At 44.0% G+C, this 21968-nt stretch overlaps 1 protein-coding gene across 3 annotated transcripts in view; it reads right to left on the bottom strand.

The window, feature by feature from the left end:
• Positions 1 to 758: 758 nt before the first annotated feature.
• Positions 759 to 21968, bottom strand: part of LOC123753958 (alkylglycerol monooxygenase) — a 39317-nt gene continuing 18107 nt past the window's right edge. For 2 of the 3 annotated variants that reach the window (XM_069307938.1, XM_069307930.1), the window contains exons 2-6: positions 13752 to 13900; positions 11985 to 12254; positions 10055 to 10206; positions 4843 to 5094; positions 759 to 4394 (exon numbers count right to left, since the gene is read on the bottom strand). In XM_069307938.1, coding sequence (XP_069164039.1) covers positions 4122 to 4394; positions 4843 to 5094; positions 10055 to 10206; positions 11985 to 12254; positions 13752 to 13878 — 1074 coding nt within the window. In that variant the 5' untranslated portion in view covers positions 13879 to 13900 and the 3' untranslated portion in view covers positions 759 to 4121. The remainder of the gene's footprint in view (positions 4395 to 4842; positions 5095 to 10054; positions 10207 to 11984; positions 12255 to 13751; positions 13901 to 21968) is intronic. The other variant, XR_011223439.1, reaches the window with a different exon arrangement.

Here is a 21968-nt window from a genome sequence, read left to right as displayed (position 1 = left end):
TATAGTTAATTCTTAGTTCAATTTGATTTGTCGACGCTTTCATACAATATGAAATGCGGGTTTTCAATGTTAAGAGAGTTAGTGGGGAGGTAGACATGGATTTTGTTTATGCTTGCGGGGGTTGAGCTCTGGCTCTTTGATCCTGCCTCTCAACTGTAAATCAACTGAAGTACAGATTCCTGAGCCTACTGGGCTCTATCATATCTACATTTGAAACTGTGTATGGAGTCAGCCTCCACCACATCACTGCCTAATGCATTTGAGTTTCTCCTTGATATATATCACATCAGTGTGATATCTGTGTGTGATCCCACTAGTGATATTAGTTCCCTTACTGCTATTGTATCTTTACCGACATTACTGGAATAGTTCCGCGATTGATAGAGATTTATTCCTTATATAATCAAACTTCTCGTGAAGCCACAATCAAGATAACTTGTTTTAAAAGTGGAAAATGTCTTTTCTTTAAGATTAGCTAAAATTTAGCTCTTGTTTAATTACCGTCCCGCTGTGTGAGAGAACAGCGTGAGACTTTGTGAGAGAACAGCGTGAGACTTTGTGAGAGAACAGCGTGAGTCTCTGTGAGAGAACAGCGTGAGACTTTGTGAGAGAACAGCGTGAGACTTTGTGAGAGAACAGCGTGAGTCTTTGTGAGACTCTGTGAGACTGTGTGAGACAAGGGGACCTTTGTGGTCCGCGGTTTGTTATAAACATTTGTGAGAAGGATATATTTATAGGCTGTCAGTTAAAAACTCATGTACTCATTATATCTTTATTGGATATATCATGTAGGAGCTACATACATTCAGGAACAAAAAACATATTCAACAGGAGACAGTGAGACAGACTGACGGATATACAGAGACGCAGACAGACAGACAGACTGATAAGGACAGATACAACTTTATGTAAGTGACAGATTGGACTAAATAGATGCAGTATATTAGAATAGATTTTGAAAAGTAAGCAAAGAGTTCTAAGCTTATCACCTTGCTAAGGGCTCAAGATGCAACTTAGCTTATCACCTTGCTAGGGCTCAAGATGCAACTTAGCTTATCACCTTGCTAGGGCTCAAGATGCAACTTAGCTTATCACCTTGCTAAGGGCTCAAGAAGCAACTTAGCTTATCACCTTGCTGGGGCTCAAGATGCAACTTAGCTTATCACCTTGCTAGGGCTCAAGATACAACTTAGCTTATCACCTGGCTAGGGCTCAAGATGCAACTTAGCTTATCACCTTGCTAGGGCTCAAGATGCAACTTAGCTTATCACCTTGCTAGGGCTCAAGATACAACTTAGCTTATCACCTGGCTAGGGCTCAAGGTGCAACTTAGCTTATCACCTTGCTAGGGCTCAAGATGCAACTTAGCTTATCACCTTGCTAGTGCTCAAAATGCAACTAAGCTTCCTGTTCCTTCAAGATGGACATCTAGAAATGCATAGGCACTACACATCAAGAAGTCAACACCAGCAATCAACAGCCAATTAATGCACAACTATATTCTACCCACTTCAAGACTCCGCTCCAATATAGAAGCATCAAGAAATATGGGCCAATAAAAATAGGCCTTCTGCAGTTACCTACCTTTAATACCTGTTTGTATTTCATTGTTTCGTGTTGTGTCTTGTGTTAAAAGTTTATTTTCACCTCATCCAAAACTATTGTAACATGTCACTTCACCCAAATGTAGGTATAAAAACTCGAAAGATGTTTAAGCTCTATTCAGTTAAAGTTGTGTGTGTGTGTGTAAACTGAAGTCTTTGAAAATGTAATAAGTTTTACGAAACGCGCTCAAGTGTCGCGTCAGACTAGAAATAAAAATGAATTTTGGAGAATTGATCTTTGAATTACCATCAACAGTGAAAAGAAACGTAAGAAAGATCGAGAAAATTCGTGTTAGAATTATTAATCTTACTTTTTCGGTCATATTTAATAATATATGTCTACAGGAAAGACTGCTACCAAAATATACTAATATATATATATATATATATATATATATATATATATATATATATATATATATATATATATATATATAGTGTGTGTGTGTGTGTAAATCACGAAAATAAACACGTGATTAAAAATGTGACAGTGTCAGACCGCAGAGGAAAATTGAAACAGGAATTTCCTTAAGTACTTTCGTATATTATTACATCTTCAGAAGGAGTGATTTTACAGGTCAAGTATTGGACATAAATAGGCAGGAGAGAGTGATGGAGTGAGGTGAGGTACAATAACAAATGAATGGGAATTAGGTGGACACAAATGAGCCGCACAAGAAATGCTGAAGGCCTATTGGCCCATACGATGCAGCTCCTATCCATACCCACCAACAGGCCCACACATGGATTATAATAGCATAAGATAGTAAATATTTACAATGAATTAGGTAGACAAATGTGTTCCAATGATCCTACTTAAATCGCCCTTTAATTGATCTATCAAAAATGGATCTAAGTTATATAAACCACTGCTAATGTTCATATTACTTTCTTTTGTAATCTGTATCAAAGCAGATTCAATTATGTTTCTGTTATAGGTGCTTTTACAATTCGTTATTGAAGAAGTCATCTCCCAATCAATTTGGTGAGCACCTTCTGACAGATGAACAAACAAAGCATTAGACAATTGGTCATGTCTTACAGAGTATTTATGTTGCGAAAGTACTTCAGGAAATTCCTGTTTCAATTTTCCTCCGTGGTCTGACACTGTCATATATATATATATATATATATATATATATATATATATATATATATATATATATATATATATATATATATATATATATATATATATACATATATATATATATATATATATATATACATATATATATATATATATATATATATATATATATATATATATATATATATATATATATATATATGTATATATATATAAGCTGTCCAATATAACAACAGTCTTCAACAATTTGAGTAAAAGTGGCCTTATACAAGTAAGACCACATCGCAAATGGTGGAACCAGCCTAGAACCCCAGCTTCTCAAGTCCCAGGGGTTTGCTAGCAGGTTGGTTCCAGATCTGAGGAAACTGGGATAATAAGCTAGCCAAACATAATTTAAATTCAGCATTAGATAAAGGAGCCAGGGGAGACATGATCACAACATACAAGATACTCATAAGTGTTGAACAAGTAGACAGGAACAGACTATGACGAGAGGGAGCCCAACGAGGGTTCATTGATGCAAATACAATAATTACAGGATGTGAGAGACGTCAACAGGTGGAGTATATTAGGAAGGGAGGTAGTGGTGGCTGGCAGCATATCTGGATTCATATGTGGATAAAATAATGCCCAAATTACTCTGGATTCCTCACAGCAGGCGACCGATGGTTAAAAGACGGAGCCCAGGAGCTAAAAACGTAAAACCCTTTAAGCACAACTAGGTGAAATATAATCTCACTCACACGACCCCCCCCCCCCCCCCCCACACACACACAAACCATGTCCTCTCAATATCAAACGTTTTGCTTGAACTGTGAAGTAGACAGGTACGAGTCTTGAAGCTGAAGATTGTTCACAATTGTTCCTTAGAATCACCATCACACATTTCTTTACTCACATTACGAGGAGTAATTTCTACCCCCAATGAATGTTCTGTTTTTTTAATTCGATGAAAACGCCAAATTATAACTCTGGAAGTAACGACTGGAACTGTCTTTTCCAGCCAGGATCATGAGCCACGCAGTACAGTGACGATACTAAAATTATATCACACGGAAAATTGTGGAATCCTATATGAAATAGCTACCTGCTATATATCTTTTCGAGAACAAGTGATGTCTCCACTTGCTAGGACACATCCTAGTGAAGTCTCCAGCTGCTAGGACACATCCTAGTGAAGTCTCCAGCTGCTAGGACACATCCTAGTGAGATCTCCAGTGAGTTTAGTCAACAACTAATCGATGGAATACAGAAGTCTGCAAGAAGACCTCGAGAAGTCTGACGTGGTCATCATAGAGCTCACTAGAACCTAAGAGAACTTAAGGCAGACATTTGGTTCACAAGAACTAACTTAATTAAACATCTTGAACCGTCTTGCTCACAAAATCACGAATGAACTTGGCGTCGAGCAACAACGGCATCATTGCTCACAAGAACTTGAGGGATTTAGTGCTGTCGTGGGTGACCAACATGCTCTTGAAGGTCCACACGACCATGGAGACGAAGAAGCAGACCAGGAGGAAGGTGTCGATGGTGGGGAAGCCTGTGATGGGCGTCGTGCGGGCGTACATGATGTAGAGGGCACAGCGGACGACCTCTACCACCCCCGCAAACATCCAGTAGTCGTACATGGAGGAGATGTTGCAGATGGAGACCAGGATGAATCCGAACATCATAAACGCCGTTCCAAGCGTGTATGACTGGAAACAAATGGCAAGAGGTCAGTCTCGTGTGACGCATTCGAGTCCAATGGGATTTAGGTTTATACATAATGATGTGAGGCAGAAAGATATACATATGTATAGTTAAGCATTCAAGGCTAAATAGGTACAAGGCTAGTAGGCTAGCCTCTCTCCCCCGAAGTCACTAATAGGCAAGTACTGAGAAACCATAAGCTAGCACACAAACAAATGACAAACTATCCACACAAAATTTCCTACTGTCCAAGTGGATGCGCAACATTCCTATCCTCCGCTCTATCCTAAATCCTTATCCTTTCCAAGTGCTATGTAGTCCTAATGGCTTAATGCTGTTTCCTGATCATCACCTTACCTTAACTAGCCACAGCAAGAAACGAGAAACTAGCCAAGCAAGCGGCCAACTAGCCACACACATACGAGGACAGCACACACACGAACACGAACTCACCTTGAGGTTAAAGGTCAGGACCTGCTGGAGGAGGAGGGTGATGAGGTAGTGGATGAAGATGTAGCCCTTGTTCCAGACGGGGAGGTAGGGGTCGTACTTGGCTCTGGGGGCCTTGACGTCGGTGAAGGTGTCGGGGTCCCCGAGGCGTGGGGACCCGGGGGACCAGCCGGGCCCGTACATGAGGGACCGTAAGGTGTTGCCCCACGTCTCCTGGTTCCTCGCTTTCTTGATCACATTACGAATGTAGAAGAACTGTGAAGATAGACGCGTCTTAGTGGGTAATGTCGAACTAAACGGAACAATAATAATAATAAAAATGTCAACAAAAGCTTAGTTCAAAAGCATAGGAAATTAAAAAGCTGCCAAGACTATGCAGGAAATATGAGTAAAGGCTTTTGTTTTGAGAAGAGACGTGTTTGTACTCAGCGATCTGCGCTTATAAGTACTATCACTCTCCAGTGATGTGACGATACAGGGGAATTATTCCTGTCTAAAATACACTAGTACTTATCTTTTCTAGATAACGTCACTTTCATACCACGAGGAGAAGACCGCTAGTGTCCTAGGATACATATCTTGGTTTACACCACATCCTCCTCCCCCCCCCCTCCTCCATCCCCTCGGTCCCATCCCAGGTCCTTATCCTGATCCCTTCCGAGTGCTGTATAGTCGTAATGGCTTGGCGCTTTCTACTCATAGTTCCTTCCTGCCTCGCCCGGTCCCTGGCAGCGGAGTAGTAGTAGTTTGCTGCCAGACTCTTGATGCAAGTTGTCGTACGGTAAGTGTCGTACGGTAAGAGTCGTACTACAGTAAGTGTTGTATGATAAGTGTCGTACGGTGAGTGTTGTACGGTAAGTGTTGTACGGTAAGTGTCGTACAGTAAGTGTCGTATGGTAAGTATCGTACGGGAAGTGTCGTACGGTAAGTGTTGTATGATAAGTGTCGTATGATAAGTGTCGTACGGTAAGTATTGTACGGTAAGTGTCGTACCGGAAGTGTCGTACAGTAAGTGTCGTATGGTAAGTGTTGTACACTAAGTGTCGTACGGTAAGCGTCGTATGGTGTCGTACCGGAAGTGTCGTACAGTAAGTGTCGTACGGTAAGTGTCATACAATAAGTGTCGTACGGTACAGTGGACACTTACACAGTGACTGATCACTTAAGCTGCAGGTATGTGTACATGTACTTCTCTGCGGCAACCTGCAAGGTTGACCTCCACAGAGACTGCAAATATTAACCTCCAAAAGGTAAATGCGAAGGCTTGCAGGATTAATTGTTACCGTGCTGACTCAAAGTGCAGAACACATCATGGGTGAGGTGTGGATAGGTGTTCCCGGTCCAGGATGAACAAACAGTCGAGTGTAGCAGCAGACATCCAAGTTCAGTATGACCCAAAGGTCAGGCCCGGGACCAGATTCACGAAGCAGTTACGCAAGTACTTACGAACGTGTACATCTTCCTTAATCTCTCACGGCTTTGGTTACATTTATTAAACAGTTTACAAGCATGAAAACTTAGCAACCAACTGTTGTTATTGTTATGAACAGCCTCCTGGTGCTTCGGCGCTCATTAACTGTTTAATAATTGTAAACAAAGCCGCCAAAGATTGAGAAAAGATGTACAGGTTCGTAAGTGCTTGCGTAACTGCTTCGTGAATCCGGTCCCAGGTCTGTCCAGCTCACTATCACCCCCAATCATACACTATTTATTTGCTAATTAAATTATATTTCTTCAGTTACAGCCCCGCTCCTGTGTCAGGTAAGTCCACTACGGGCTCACCATAGCCCGTGCTACTTGGAATGTTTTGTTCCCAGTAGCTGAATCTTAAACAACAACATTATAACTGGGTCAGAGAGAACATTACCTGGGTCAGAAAGAACATTACCTGGGTCAGAGAGAACACTACCTGGGTCAGAGAGAACACTACCTGGGTCAGAGAGAACACTACCTGGGTCAGAGAGAACACTACCTGGGTCAGAGAGAACACTACCTGGGTCAGGGAGAACACTACCTGGGTCAGAGAGAACACTACCTGGGTCAGAGAGAACATTACCTGGGACAGAGAGAACATTACCTGGGACAGAGAGAACATTACTTGGGACAGAGAGAACATTACTTGGGACAGAGAGAACATTACTTGGGTCAGAGAGGACACTACCTGGGACAGAGAGAACATTACCTGGGGCAGAGAGAACATTACTTGGGTCAGAGAGAGCATTACTTGGGTCAGAGAGAGCATTACTTGGGTCAGAGAGAACATTACTTGGGTCAGAGAGAACATTACCTGGGGCAGAGAGAACACTACCTGGGTCAGAGAGAACATTACCTGGGACAGAGAGAACATTACTTGGGTCAGAGAGAACATTACCTGGGACAGAGAGAACATTACCTGGGGCAGAGAGAACACTACCTGTGTCAGAGAGAACATTACCTGGGTCAGAGAGAACATTACCTAGGGCAGAGAGAACATTACCTGGGTCAGAGAGAACATTTCCTGGGACAGAGAGAACATTACCTGGGTCAGAGAGAACATTACCTGGGTCAGAGAGAACATTACCTAGGCCAGAGAGAACATTACCTGGGTCAGAAAGAACATTACCTGGGACAGAGAGAACATTACTTGGGTCAAAGAGAACACTACCTGGGTCAGAGAGAACATTACCTGGGACAGAGAGAACATTACCTGGGTCAGAGAGAACATTACCTGGGTCAGAGAGAACATTACCTGGGGCAGAGAGAACATTACCTGGGTCAGAGAGAACATTACTTGGGTCAGAGAGAACACTACCTGGGTCAGAGAGAACATTACTAGGGTCACAGAGAACACTACCTGGGATAGAGAGAACATTACCTGGGAAAGAGAGAACATTACCTGGGTCAGAGACAACATTACTTGGGTCAGAGAGAACATTACCTGGGTCAGAGAGAACATTACCTGAGACAGAGAGAACATTACTTGGGTCAGAGAGAACATTACCTAGGACAGAGAGAACATTACCTGGGTCAGAGAGAACATTACCTGGGGCAGAGAGAACACTACCTAGGGCAGAGAGAACATTACCTGGGGCAGAGCGAACATTACCTGGGGCAGAGAGAACATTACCTGGGTCAGAGAGAACACTACCTAGGGCAGAGAGAACATTACCTGGGGCAGAGAGAACACTACCTGGGGCAGAGAGAACATTACCTGGGGCAGAGAGAACATTACCTGGGGCAGAAAGAACATTACCTGGGACAGAGAGAACATTACCTGGGACAGAGAGAACATTACCTGGGAAAGAGAGAACATTACCTGGGGCAGAGAGAACATTACCTGGGGGCAGAGAGAACATTACCTGAGTCAGAGAGAACATTACTTGGGTCAGAGAGAACACTACCTGGGTCAGAGAGAACATTACTTGGGTCAGAGAGAACACTACCTGGGATAGAGAGAACATTACCTGGGACAGAGAGAACATTACCTTGGTCAGAGAGAACATTACCTGAGACAGAGAGAACATTACTTGGGTCAGAGAGAACATTACCTAGGACAGAGAGAACATTACCTGGGTCAGAGAGAACATTACCTGAGACAGAGAGAACATTACTTGGGTCAGAGAGAACATTACCTAGGACAGAGAGAACATTACCTGGGACAGAGAGAACATTACCTGGGACAGAGAGAACATTACCTGGGACAGAGAGAACATTACCTGGGGGCAGAGAGAACATTACCTGGGACAGAGAGAACATTATCTAGGGCAGAGAGAACATTCCCTGGGACAGAGAGAACACTACCTGGGGCAGAGCGAACACTACCTGCGTCAGAGAGAACATTACCTGGGGCAGAAAGAACATTACCTGGGGCAGAGAGAACATTACCTGGGGGCAGAGAGAACATTACCTGGAGATACGGAACAATTGAACACATCGACAAAATTATAGAGCCATTAAAAGGGGAAAAAAGTGCTATGTTGTATTCATAGTTTTTTGCAAAAAAAAAAAAATGATATATGGAATAATATCCCGTATAATTAATACTATGGGAATATCAGGTGTAAGAGGGAAACGGATTTTCAATATAGTAATGAAGATATTACAGAGAACATATTACATCAGTCAGAGTTCCGGTGCTGTGTTCCAGCACGCTCGGTCCACACCTCCTGTGTCATGGCAGGCGAGGCTGTGGTGCTGGGGTACTGGCCCAGGGAACCTTTACTACCAACAATTAATCAGTAAAGCACTCAGACTACTGGGACCGATTCATAACACTCAAACTTTTTACTCCTTGGAACGAAGACGAGAGAAATATCTTGTACTACACACACACACACACACACACACACACACACACACACACACACACACACACACACACACACACACACACACACACACACACACACACACACACACACACACACACGGCCGGTGGCCGAGCGGACAGCACGCTATACACGTGATACTGTGGTCCCGGGTTCGATCCCGGGCGCCGGCGAGAAACATAGGGCAGAGTTTCTTTCACCCTATGCCCCTGTTACCTAGCAGTAAATAGGTACCTGGGAGTTAGTCAGCTGTCACGGGCTGCTTTCTAGGGTGTGTGTGTGGGGGGGGGGAATAGTAGTAGTTAGAAACAGTTGATTGACAGTTGAGAGGCGGGCCGAAAGAGCAGTGCTCAACCCCCGCAAGCACAACTAGGTAAATACAAAATTAATTAGTAGTTAGTTACAGTTGATTTATTGATAGTTGAGAGACGGGCCGAAAGAGCAGAGCTCAACCCCCCCGCAAGCACAACTAGGTGAATACACACATGGACAATTCTGAAATCTCCACATACCTGAGTGAGATGTGATTGGAAGTGTGAAATAAAGCCAGCAAAATGTCAGGGTGCAATAATGATAATGAGAAAACACAATGTCAACATAGCAGGTTAATTAATGGTTTTTCAAATTCCTGCCCAACACACATAAAAATATCGCTGGAACAACAGTGGAAGAATTCAAGAGGGAACCTAAGAAAATTCTGTTGGAGATACTGGATCAGCCTGGCTGTGATGGCGTTGTGGGGCTCCGGGCTACCAACACAAACAGCCAGACAGACCGGACAATCACCAGAGAAGGCTGGCCTCAAGCTTGGCTGTAGGAGTGGAAAACCTCAGGAAATTATCAAGAGATAGAGATAAGGGTACAGGCGGATGATGGTAGACGTTCAAGTATCTGAGAGATAACATTACCTGTAGATACAAGATACCGGAGGCCTGAGGCTGGTCGACGAGGCCGTACACGATCTCCTCGTCGTCTTTCTCTGCCGCGAAGGTCCCGAAGAGACGGTCCCAGATGATCAGGAAGCCGCCGTAGTTCTTGTCCAGACAGTACTTGTTGGCACCTGTCAGGGAGAGACCTTCAGCTACCTTCTCTTCTGTGTGCAGGCGATGGGTCACAATAACGTGACTGAAGTAGTTTGACCAGACCACACACTAGAAGGTGAAGGGACGACGACGTTTCGGCCCGTCCTGGACCATTCTGAAGTCGATTGTGAGTGTGAGAATTCTCAAGTTGACTGTGAGACAATCGACTTGAGAATGGTCCAGGACGGACCGAAACGTCGTCGTCCCTTCACCTTCTAGTGTGTGGTCTGGTCAAACTTCTCTTCCGTTGTTGTGACAACTGCTGTGCTACTGTTTCCTCTCCTACTGCTACAACTACTTTCCCACCATTAATACTACCATTTATACTACTACAACTGCTACTTCCGCCTCCAGATATGAATTAACACCAGTAACAGGTAACTTCATGCTCAGTTGCATCTAACGCAGCCTTGTATTTCTAGCATATTCTACCAATTACAAACCGCTCAAATTATATAGGCCTGGGCGATGACCGGGCCGCGGGGAGGCTAAGCCCCGAAACCAACACAAGGTATTCACAAGGTATAGGACTTCTGGGTCAGTATGTAAATATTACTCACTATTTTGAATACAACAGGAATAAGTAACATTTCTTTCAATGATAGATTTAGAAAGATCAATCTTTTTGAGGATTCTTCCAGTCATTTGGATTGTTAAAGTCTTGCCTAAAAAGAGTTCACTAGTTATTTTATTATATAGTGTAAGAGCTTACTAGTTTTTGTGATATAATTTATTGCCAGCTTTACTTTGGGTTTTGAACTCTTAAATTTAAATGTAGATCATATGGTATAATTATAATGATGACTTGTTATTCTATACATCATAACTTTCTTATATAAAATGTACTGAAATGTTGATTAACTCAATTGTAAATAAACAACTAATTATGAATAAAGTTTTTACATTTTAAATAAATTATTTTCTGAATAATTGTATAACTGTAATTTGATATGATTCCCAAATGGTCACAGAAAATGAATTTGAATTTTGATGATGAATTTCATCATCAAAATATTCCTGTTGTATTCAACTCACTGAATGAATTTATGAATGTCAATAAAGTTTTCATGAAATAACAAAATAAACGTATTTTTGTTTTTAGTAATTATCCGTAAATGTTTAAACTGTAGAAAGTGATTTGCAATTTCTATGGTTTTATCAATAAATATTATAAAACATATTATATTATATAAAATATTATAGAACAAATCCCAAAATAACAGAAACGCGTCAGTACCAGCTTGGTAGCTTCACCAAGGTGGTAGTGCCAGGTAGAAGGGTGTTTGAGTCATTAAGCTGTCAGTGAATGGTAGTTATACACGAGCAAGAATTTCTGTCTTAAACACGTGCATCTTTGTGTTCAGTTACAAGGAGCAGAACATCACCCCTCACGAGTCTCAGGCTCCCGGCCCACACAGGTTAACACATTGTATTATGTACGTTGTGGCGAACGAAGATATGGACGGCCTGGTTTATGTGAACGATATTATAGGATATGAACAAAGAGAACGGGTTTGGTGACGTTTTCTTTGGTGACGGGTTGGTTTACCAACCCGTCACCAAAGAAAGCCTCACCGGGATAACATTACATTTGTCAAGTACTGACATATTGCCGTTCGTGGCAGGTTACTTTGTACTTATTGAGTCCAACTTTTGTTATGTTGGAAACAATGAGTCAAAACGTACCCAGAACACCTGACATGGCAATATACTGCAGCGATGTGCGTTGTGGCCAAAACGGCAGCATTTCCCTTACCATGGTGGACGCGGTGGTGAGAAGGCGTGTTGATGAACCACTCAAGTGGACCGCACTTGCCGATCATCTCCGTGTGGATGATGAACTGGACCAGCAGGTTGAGGTGGAAGTGGACGCAGATGGCGGGTAGGGGGACGCCCAGCAGCGCCATGGGCTGGTAGTACCCGATGGCACACAGTCGCTGGAACATGGACTGTCTGAGGGCGACGGAGACGTTGTAGTCCTCGTGGGAGTGGTGGACCTGGTGCCACGCCCAGATCACGCTCACCTCTGTAGGGACACCAAGGGAGAGGTGGGTAGTGCCCAGCTGTGGTGGTGATGAGGGGGGGGGCAGGTCCTCTAAGGGAGTGATGATGGGGTACTCTGCGTGGGCATTGTAGTAACTAACCAGATAGATGACACAATGGGCTTCGAGTGCTAATACTCGACCCTGCAAGCACACTTATGTGAGTGTACACACACACACACACACACACACACACACACACACACACACACACACACACACACACACACACACACACACACACACACACACACACACACACACAGCTGCATATATGTCCCACATATATATCCCACAGTACATATCCCACAGGGCTCTGTACTCAGCCCTATCTTGTTTCTGAAATATGTAAATGATCTTCTGGAGGGTATAGATTCATTTCTCTCAATGTTTGCGGATGATGCCAAAATTATGAGAAGGATTAATACAGAGGAGGACTGCTTGAGGCTTCAAGAAGACCTAGACAAGCTGGAGGAATGGTCGATTAAATGGTTGTTAGAGTTTAACCCAAGCAAATGTAATGTAATGAAGATAGGTGTAGGGAGCAGGAGGCCAGATACAAAGTATCATCTGGGAGATGAAATACTTCAAGAGTCAGAGAAAGAAAAAGACTTGGGGGATGATATCACGCCAGACCTGTCTCCTGCAGCCCATGTCAAAAGGATAACATCAGCGGCATATGCCAGGCTGGCCAACATAAGAACGGCATTCAGAAACTTGTGTAAGGAATCATTCAGAACTTTGTATACCACATATGTCAGGCCAATCCTGGAGTATGCAGCCCCAGCATGGAGTCCATATCTAGTCAAGAATAAGACTAAACTGGAAAAGGTTCAAAAGTTTGCCACCAGACTAGTACCCGAGCTGAGAGGTATGAGCTACGAGGAGAGACTACGGGAATTAAACCTCACTTCGCTGGAAGACAGAAGAGTTAGGGGGGACATGATCACCACATTCAAGATTCTCAAGGGAATTGATAGGGTAGATAAAGACAGTCTATTTAACACAAGGGGCACACGTACTAGGCACGCACTAGGCACTCAGTTTCCACTCAGGTGGAAACTGAGTGCCCAAGTGAGACACAGAGATATTAGAAAGAACTTTTTTAGTGTCAGAGTGGTTGACAAATGGAATGCATTATGAAGTGATGTGGTGGAGGCCGACTCCATATACAATTTCAAGTGTAGATATGATAGAGCCCAATAGGCTCAGGAACCTGTACACCTGTTGATTGACGGTTGAGAGGCGGGACCAAAGAGCCAGAGTTCAACCCCCGCAAGCACAATTCAGTGAGTACAATTAGGTGAGTACACACACACACACACACACACACACACACACACACACACACACACACACACACACACACACACACACACACACACACACACACACACACACACACATACACGAAAAAAAGCGCGTACACAGGCGCGCACACATACGAAAATGTGATGAAAAATACCACACCAGCAACTTACCGTGAGAGGCGCGGTGGAACCAGTAGTAGACGAAGTCTGCGGCCAGGAAGCCTGCCCACCAGGCGGCCGCCGAGTTCCAGGGGATGTCGATAAAGCGGTACTGGTACAGCCACAGGTACCCGCTCATCTCGAACCACCGGGTGAACAACCTAGAGCACGACCACGTATGGTAATCAGCGGGAGCGAGCACACGTCTAAACTACTCCTTCAGGGGTTAGGGGGAAACATGTCTAAACTACTCCTTCAGGGGTTAGGGGGAAACATGTCTAAACTACTCCTTCAGGGGTTAGGGGGAAACATGTCTAAACTACTCCTTCAGGGGTTAGGGGGAAACATGTCTAAACTACTCCTTCAGGGGTTAGGGAGGACATGTCTAAACTACTCCTTCAGGGGTTAGGGAGGACATGTCTAAACTACTCATTCTGTCTATAGTATACATTGGGAGACTTTGATAGGAGTGCAATAAGAACAGGCTGGGTGGAGAGAGGAACATATAAGAACATGTATAGGGTGAGTAGCTGAAAGAACATTAAATAATATATGTGGGGTGACAATGGAGGGAAGAACATGAAAGAAGAATATATTCAACTAGCGGGAATAATGCACATCCAACAGGAAGTTTAATGTGATTCTACAGGACAAACAAAATGCAAACTCCATGACTGATTGTCAATCGTGGAGCTTAATTAATAAGCACCAGGACCGACCAGTCCTTATAGACGATCAATGGTGCGGTGGTCACGATGCTGTGTACATTTTGGTGGTGATCTGGACGCCATGGGTTCGAGTCCTGGTGGGTCATTTAGAGTCTGAACCATAAACAATGAATGCAAGCTGGATTTTTGTCTTGATTTTGGAAGGACATGGGTAAGAACAGGTCTGGGAATAGACATTGTATGGGCTTGCAATTTGCATTATTGTGGCAAAAAGTTTAACTGGTTACAAGAATATATTGGATAGGTATATAGGTGAGAAGGGTGACTTATATGGACCAAAAGGCCTCATATGGTGCTCCCTAATTCTTATCTTGTTATTGATCTGAGAGAATTGTTAAGGATTTGTATTTTGCACTACTATACGTACCTTAATTTTCTGCCTAACTGTTTTTGCTAGTTTGACAAATTGTTGATGTAGACAGATTTCCCAATTCTTAATTCGTTTGTATATAGCTTCCTCTTTTTCGATAAGATTTTTTAGTGCCATTGTTAATTTTGTGTCGTTATTATTGTTAAACATAATTAATTTGATATACTACATTCATAGGCTTCAAGTAGAAAGTTTTTAGTGTATTTTAATTTGCATCAACATTATAATTGTCAACTCACACGCCTCTGGAGTCGTGCCACATCCAGTTACCAAGTAACTTCTTTATATCACAAAATCAGCTCTACGGAAGTCTGGCATCCTAACAGTTTTCATTCCACACTCTCCCATGCTATGTTATATCTGGCCTCCTGTAACCACTGTTCTCTAACTAGCTCCCTATTCCAGTGTTCTTTAGTGTTCCTTTGTTGCTAGCCACTATGCCTAAAATATGATTTCCTCATGCTGGCGCTATAGTATGTTATGAAAGCACATTATTAATTTAGAGAAAAATGTATTCTACGTCAGTATTCCCTGTTTTATTATTCCAATTTATTCTATCAATATTAAAGTCAACGAAAATGTAACTTTTGTTACATTTTCATTTTCACATTAGACATGAAAGATAATCATTCCTTTCATTGTGTTAGTTTGGTGACCATCATATATTCAAATTTTTAGGCTAGCATTAGCTAGGCTAGCTAGGCTAGTTTGTGTGTATTACACAGTTCTGATTCCCTGTTTGACATCCTAGTTATATTTTCTCTGTGTATATTGCTACTCATCCTCCTCGCTAAATTAGTCTATCAGAGGGAAATATTGTGTATTCTGCTGGAGAAAGACGTAAAGCCTCATGCGGGAGCAGCACCAGGGTACATCATGGGCCAGTGACGCATACCAGGAAAAATGCACTAACCGGCTTTTGTGTGGAACAAGTTCTAGTTATATCCAGATAAACCTAACACTGTATTTTCCACCGTGGATCAGTTCTTGTCCTTGACTGCATGACTTGTTTTTCTGCACCCAATTTACGTCAATATCTGCCTGCTCCTCCTACCCTCTTGCTCCACCCTGAGTTAGAGGGAGGAGTAAGTACTGGCTGAAGGAACACACAAAACATGCAATGGAGTGCACAGAGCTTTGTAAGAATGTAAATAAGGGACTATAAGAATACAGAAGAATGCCGGATGCATAATAGTCCATGCGAGACAGTTTTAATTTTCAAAATAATAATTGAAATAATAATAATTAAAAGAACAGACGTGAGTGAATATGAATGTAGTAATATGTATGAATGTGCTCAGTGAGCCGTTGTCATGTATATTTAATTAATTGTTCAATAGAATCGATCATTGAACCGCAATGTTCGGCGTTGTGAACACGGGCACGAATTTTAGGTTAAGTGGGTTAGTTTACCTGTCTCGAATTATCAACCAGTTAGCTAATTGTGTATTGTGGGAGACTTGATTTAATCGATAATCGCAACGTGCATTCGTACACACCTTAGATAAAATAGATTATAGTAAGTATTCAGAACATGACTTTACTAAGGGCGCTCATGTTTGATAAACATTGATATTCTCTTTGGCATATTTGCTGTGGTTGACACTGGAGAGGAATGTGACGATGTGTACCTCGACTTTAACAATGGTTTCGATTCTGTACCTGACGAAAACTACATCAGGAAGGCATGGGTGTTTCAGTCAGCTTCACCAGGAACAACAGGGAGACTACCAGCTGGATATTTGGAATTAGGAAGGAACTACTGCCACAAGGAGATGGCTTACTGTCAGGCATTTGGAGTCATATTGAGATCAGATTCATGTTGTATGAACTGTGTTGTCTGAGTAATTTTGATCACACGTTAGCCCCAGACTCTGATGATGTAGAATGCTGAGGAGGTGCTAATTTCTATATCTTCATGGTATGATGGGTTTATATTAGTTCTCATTCAAATTGTCTCATCATCCTAATATTGTGATATTAAGTGAGTCAATATCTGTCCCGCCACTCTAATGGTAAACTACATTTTAATTTAATATATATCACTTTGCAAATTGTAGGCCGAATGTTACTGTGTGCCAAATATGTAAGATTGATTTAGATTACTGTACACCTGATTAGTCCAGCCATTATTCGTAACGAGTTACGTAGTTGTTACGGATAGAGCTTCTGATTCTAAATCTGAATGGAGTGAAATCCGAGTGGGGGAACCCTCTGTAAGTGGAGGACCCCAGATCTGTGTCTTCGGACCTGTGTTGTCTACCATAGACGTCGATGTTTTCGACTCAGGATTCAACAGCAACATTAATACATTTGCAAATGATACAAAAAGGACGATGAATAAATTTAAAAATAATAAAAATTGCTACGAAACGATTTCAGTACGCTTTTAAATTGGACGAAACATTGACAGATGCAGCTTATTGCTGACGTATGTAAGTTTAGGAGCCAAAGTGATGTTAGTAGAAACCGGATATTAGTAGCTGAACAACGTCTAAAGTTCAAAATCTAAATAAAAAAAACATCTAGAAATCATTATTAGTAGGGACATTAAACCAAAAACCAGCCACTGGTTTTTGGGTTAAAACCAGCCACATTTATGAAATAAAGCAAATAGGATACTAAGATTTGTATCTAGAAGCGTTAACAATGTGAACCTCTAATGTTATTTTTCAGTTTTAAATTGCCCTCGTTTTGATTTAAATTATACACTTTAGTTCTAGGTAGCCTACTATAGCGCGGGCATAAACTCACAGGAACGCGTACAGTGAAGAATGATAGAGTAAATCCCAGGAAGTAGAGACCTTCTTTACAAAGACAGACCAGGAGGGCTTAATAACATTCATCAGCAAGGCAGGAGAAAGAAGCGACATGACTGAAGGACTGAGCTGGATAAAGTGGTATTACAAATGCTAAATCTATAGGATTGTAAGTAACGCTAAATAGAACATGATATAATGTGTAATAGATTCTGAAGAGAAGTGGGTAAATATTGGTTTGGAAATAGGGTTGTTGAATTGTGGAACACATTGCCAATTAACATAACAGATGTGAACTCACTAGACTGTTAGAAGGCTAGGTTAGACAAATACATGAGTGGGTGGTATTCGGTGTTATAAAGGAGCTGCCTAACATTGGTGAGAAAGTATTCTGTAGTTTCCTCAGTTTTTCATGTTCTACTTCCCAAAGCGTTAATCTATTCTTCCTTTGCACTAGCTTGTAAGACAGTCTCGCGGAACGTCTACGATAGGCTGCGTAGCGGCGCATACTTAGCACATGATGTGTTGAGGGGCTCAGGGTTGTCACTTGGGTACATAGTGTCGGAGTGTACATAGTGTCGGAGTGTACATAGTGTCGGAGTGTACATAGTGTCGGAGTGTACATAGTGTCGGAGTGTACATAGCATCAGGGTGCTGGGGGGAGCACAGAGACCTGGCCAACTCCAACATGGAGGCGGAAGTCGACGGAGCGTTTGTTGACAAATGTAATTTGTGTTTCTATAATAATAATAATAATAAATAAATAATAAACTTTTATTCAGGAAAAGTACATACATAGTTGATATACAAACATAATGTTGGATTTATAGATAGAGCTCATACATACAATACCTAAATCCACTAATACGCATAGCGTTTCGGGCAAGGAAACTGTGTTTATGTGTTTTGCGTTTATGTCGTTACATAAACACTGAAACACGGTAAATATAACGTTAAGGTTATAATTATTAATAAAATGTTAAATTTTAGTTCCTAGTCCAGTCCTCTCTGCCACGGCAAGGTTCTGTACCATCATATACAACGGCAAACAGCCCACCCGTCAGCACAGTAAGCAACCCACCCGTCAGCACAGTAAGCAACCCACCCGTCAGCACAGTAAGCAACCCACCCGTCAGCACAGTAAGCAACCCACCCGTCAGCACAGTAAACAACCCACCCGTCAGCACAGTAAACAACCCACCCGTCAGCACAGTAAGCAACCCACCCGTCAGCACAGTAAGCAACCCACCCGTCAGCACAGTAAGCAACCCACCCGTCAGCACAGTAAGCAACCCACCCGTCAGCACAGTAAGCAACCCACCCGTCAGCACAGTAAACAACCCACCCGTCTGTGTCAAACGATCACATGAAGTGGTTAAAGCTGAATCTATTGGTCGATATGCTGACGATGAAAACAATAAATTATACTGTTGGTTTGGTCGTGAGGGTAGGCTATTTTTTTCACTAGGCTGGAAAAACAAATTGAAAAGCAGAGCTGAACCGGTAATTTTGAGATTTTGAACATTACACCTCAGTTTGCTGGAACATCTTGAACCCCAGTTCACGGAGGAGTGGTCGCGTGTGCCTCTGGAACATCTAGGACCCCGGTTCGAGACTTCCATTACTCTTAAAAATCACATTTCACACCATTGTCAGTTTGGTAGTTTTAATTTGGTGTTGGACCTAAGACCTATCAGCCGTGGGAGGGCTATTAAGGCCACCACAACAGATTACTAACCAACCAGCAAGTATACTTTAGTCTTTAACATAATCAAAGGCTAAAGTAAACTCAGTGTATTTGCCCCGGGAAGCTGGGTACACCTTAGTGTATATGCCCCGAGAAGCTGGGTACACCTTAGTGTATATGCACCGGGAAGCTGGGTACACCTTAGTGTATATGTACCGGGAAGCTGGGTACACCTTAGTGTATATGTACCGGGAAGCTGGGTACATCTTAGTGTATATGTACCGGGAAGCTGGGTACACCTTAGTGTATATGTACCGGGAAGCTGGGTACACCTTAGTGTATATGTACCGGGAAGCTGGGTACATCTTAGTGTATATGTACCGGGAAGCTGGGTACACCTTAGTGTATATGTACCGGGAAGCTGGGTACACCTTAGTGTATATGTACCGAGAAGCTGGGTACACCTTAGTGTATATGTACCGAGAAGCTGGGTACACCTTAGTGTATATGTACCGGGAAGCTGGGTACACCTTAGTGTATATGTACCGGGAAGCTGGGTACACCTTAGTGTATATGTACCGAGAAGCTGGGTACACCTTAGTGTATATGTACCGGGAAGCTGGGTACATCTTAGTGTATTCACATGAGTGTTGGCACCCGACGAGCCCCACAAACGCCTGTTGTCTCCCAAGGCCAAACATCACCGGTTATACCTGTTGTGGCGGGCAATAGATATGTAGCGGACATATCAAGTCTTATGCAATATAAGACTTGATATATATACTTTTGTACTCGGGAGCCCGCGAATAGCAGGTACTAATAGTATGGGGAAGTCTCAACCAGTGAGCCTCCTGTTGCTAGGAAGGTGTGGGGCGGATCCTAGGTAGTGGGCTGGGTGCTGGGTAGATGTTCTCTACTCCCCCACTATCTCGCCTCACTACCAGGAACGTGCCGGACACTACAGTAACTTTCTGTAGATAATTGAGGGCTCACAAGCCTCTCGAGACCGCACAGGAGACGGTAACCACAGCCATGGGGTCCAGAATGCACACACCTACACCCCACTACCCCACCACCCAGTAAAAACTCGCATAGCCCGGGGCTCCACCCTGATGGGTCTGCTTCAGAGGGCCTTCCCCGGTTTATCCCGACTAAGGTCAAAGGCAGGGGGGAAAGAGTGTGGGAGGGAGGGTAATAAAAGGAGGCCTGCTCGAGGACCGGGCCCCAGGGACATTGAGCCCCAAAATCATCGCAGGGTAACCCTGAAATAACCAAATTGGATAATAACATAAATAACTCCAAGAACATGCGAGGCGTGTAGCCTTTAGGCTTAACGCAGAAGTGAAGAGGGATTAGGTTTATATTCTCTTTGTAGTTTTACACTTGGGCTAAATGAAGGTTGAGTGAAGCTTCTCCAGGAACCGTGGGACGGAACACCCAGGGGTGACGGGGAACACCCAGGGGTGACGGGGAACACCCAGGGGTGACGGGGAACACCAAGGGGGTGACGGAGAACACCCAGGGGTGACGGGGAACACCCAGGGGTGACGGGGAACACCAAGGGGGTGACGGAGAACACCCAGGGGTGACGGGGAACACCAAGGGGTGACGGGGAACACCAAGGGGGTGAGGGGTAACACCCAGGGGTGACGGGGTACACCAAAAGGGTGACGGGGAACACCAAGGGGGTGAGGGGTAACACCCAGGGGTGACGGGGTACACCAAGGGGTGACGGGGAACACCAAAGGGTGACGGAGAACACCAAGGGGGTGACGGGGAACACCAAGGGGTGACGGGGAACACCAAGGGGGTGACGGGGAACACCAAGGGGGTGACGGGGAACACCAAAGGGTGACGGGGTACACCAAGGGGTGACGGAGAACACCCAGGGGTGACGGGGAACACCAAAAGGGTGACGGGGAACACGAAGGGGGTGACGGGGAACACCAAAAGGGTGACGGGGAACACCAAAGGGTGACGGAGAACACCAAGGGGGTGACGGGGAACACCAAGGGGTGACGGGGAACACCAAGGGGGTGACGGGGAACACCCAGGGGGTGACGGGGAACACCAAAAGGGTGACGGGGAACACGAAGGGGGTGACGGGGAACACCAAAAGGGTGACGGGGAACACCAAGGGGGTGAGGGGTAACACCCAGGGGTGACGGGGTACACCAAAAGGGTGACGGGGAACACCAAGGGGGTGAGGGGTAACACCCAGGGGTGACGGGGTACACCAAGGGGTGACGGGGAACACCAAAGGGTGACGGAGAACACCAAAAGGGTGACGGGGAACACCAAGGGGGTGAGGGGTAACACCCAGGGGTGACGGGGTACACCAAGGGGTGACGGGGAACACCAAGGGGGTGAGGGGTAACACCCAGGGGTGACGGGGTACACCAAAAGGGTGACGGGGAACACCAAGGGGGTGAGGGGTAACACCCAGGGGTGACGGGGTACACCAAGGGGTGACGGGGAACACCAAAGGGTGACGGAGAACACCAAGGGGGTGACGGGGAACACCAAGGGGTGACGGGGAACACCAAAAGGGTGACGGGGAACACGAAGGGGGTGACGGGGAACACCAAAAGGGTGACGGGGAACACGAAGGGGGTGACGGGGAACACCAAAAGGGTGACGGGGAACACCAAAGGGTGACGGAGAACACCAAGGGGGTGACGGGGA

Source organism: Procambarus clarkii, chromosome 6, assembly GCF_040958095.1.
Source record: "Procambarus clarkii isolate CNS0578487 chromosome 6, FALCON_Pclarkii_2.0, whole genome shotgun sequence".
Lineage (NCBI taxonomy): Eukaryota > Metazoa > Arthropoda > Malacostraca > Decapoda > Cambaridae > Procambarus > Procambarus clarkii.
Note: the sequence above shows the minus strand (reverse complement) of the source record. Positions and strands in the feature narration are given on the sequence as shown.